At 56.6% G+C, this 1305-nt stretch overlaps 1 protein-coding gene across 1 annotated transcript in view; it reads right to left on the bottom strand.

The window, feature by feature from the left end:
• Positions 1–1305, bottom strand: part of LOC105979344 (kallikrein-7) — an 18208-nt gene that overhangs the window by 2429 nt on the left and 14474 nt on the right. Inside the window, exon 4 of the mRNA XM_013006693.1 lies at positions 48–184. Within this exon, the coding sequence (XP_012862147.1) occupies positions 48–184 (137 nt within the window). The remainder of the gene's footprint in view (positions 1–47; positions 185–1305) is intronic.

The following is a 1305-nucleotide window of genomic DNA, read 5'->3' as shown; positions in this document are numbered from 1 at the left end:
GGAGGAGGGGCTGTGGTGGAGGGGCAGGGGCGAGGAGGGCGTCTCACGTTGCAGGAGTTCTTCTTGGAGTCCGGGATGCCAGCGCACAGCATGTTCTTGCCCAGCAGGTCCTTGTACACCTTGCTGCAGTTGTTGCGCGAGATGAGATTGACATCCACGCACATGAGCTGCAGCGGGAAGGTGGCTGTAGACAGTGAGAAGGGCCTTCAGTCAGAAGCCTGAGGCTGGGGACAGCCCTGGGCTGGGGCCTGGGACCCTGAGACTAAGAGAGCAGGGGCTGGGGGCCAGGACTCTTGGTCTGAGGGAGGAGGGCTGGGGGCCAGGACTCCTGGTCTGAGGGAGGAGGAGGGCTGGGGGTCAGGACTCCTGGTCTGAGGGAGGAGGGGCTGGGGGCCAGGACTCTTGGTCTGAGGGAGGAGGGCTGGGGGCCAGGACTCCTGGTCTGAGGGCTGGGGGTCAGGACTCCTGGTCTGAGGGAGGAGGGCTGGGGGTCAGGACTCCTGGTCTGAGGGAGGAGGGCTGGGGGTCAGGACTCCTGTAAGCCCAAGGCATCATCGTCTACTCGACCTTCCTAATGCTGCAACCCTTTCATACAGCTCCTCATGTGGTGGTGACACCCCCCCCCAACCATAAAATTATTTTCGTTGCTACTTCCTCACTGTGATTTTGCTACTGTTACGAATGGGGGGTCACCTGTGAAAGGGTCGTTTCACCCCCAAAGGTTGAATACTGTTGGTTTACTGCAATATCCTGTTACATCAAATATTACTTCCAAAAAAAAAATCCCCAAACATGGATGCACAACTCCCTCCACCCAATCAAACTCACTGCCATCGAGCCAATTCTGACTCATAGTAGAGTGACCCCGGCCCAGGGTTTCCAAGACTGTAAATCTTTACAGGAGCAGGCAGCCTCGTCCCCCACCTCCCGCCCTCCCACCTCCTCCCAGTGCCCAGTGACTGATGGGTCTGAACCCCAGACTTTGCAGCAACCCCCGCCCCCCCACACTGACCCACAGTGTCACCGACATGAACAGAATAGCACAATGTTGGATAAACGGGAACTGGGCAGCCCTAGAGGGGCTGTTGGGGAGGCCAACGCAGAGGGGCGGTGGGGTCGGGATCAGAAAACGAATCTGCCCTTTATTTCAAATGGTGATATGCTATCGCTTCTCAGCCTTTCGGCTAACATCAAGTGAAAACGATGATAAGCTGTTCTGGATTTGGTTTTCAAAGATTCCACTAAAATATGGTTTTGATGACCAGAGTCCTTGGCGCCTCCTGACAGTGTTTGCCTGAGGTGCTC

Source organism: Echinops telfairi, unplaced genomic scaffold (assembly GCF_000313985.2).
Source record: "Echinops telfairi isolate 266 unplaced genomic scaffold, ASM31398v2 ScPeMD7_655;HRSCAF=1070, whole genome shotgun sequence".
Lineage (NCBI taxonomy): Eukaryota > Metazoa > Chordata > Mammalia > Afrosoricida > Tenrecidae > Echinops > Echinops telfairi.
The sequence above is the reverse complement of the archived record's forward strand: the minus strand, read 5'-3'. Positions and strand labels throughout refer to the sequence as shown.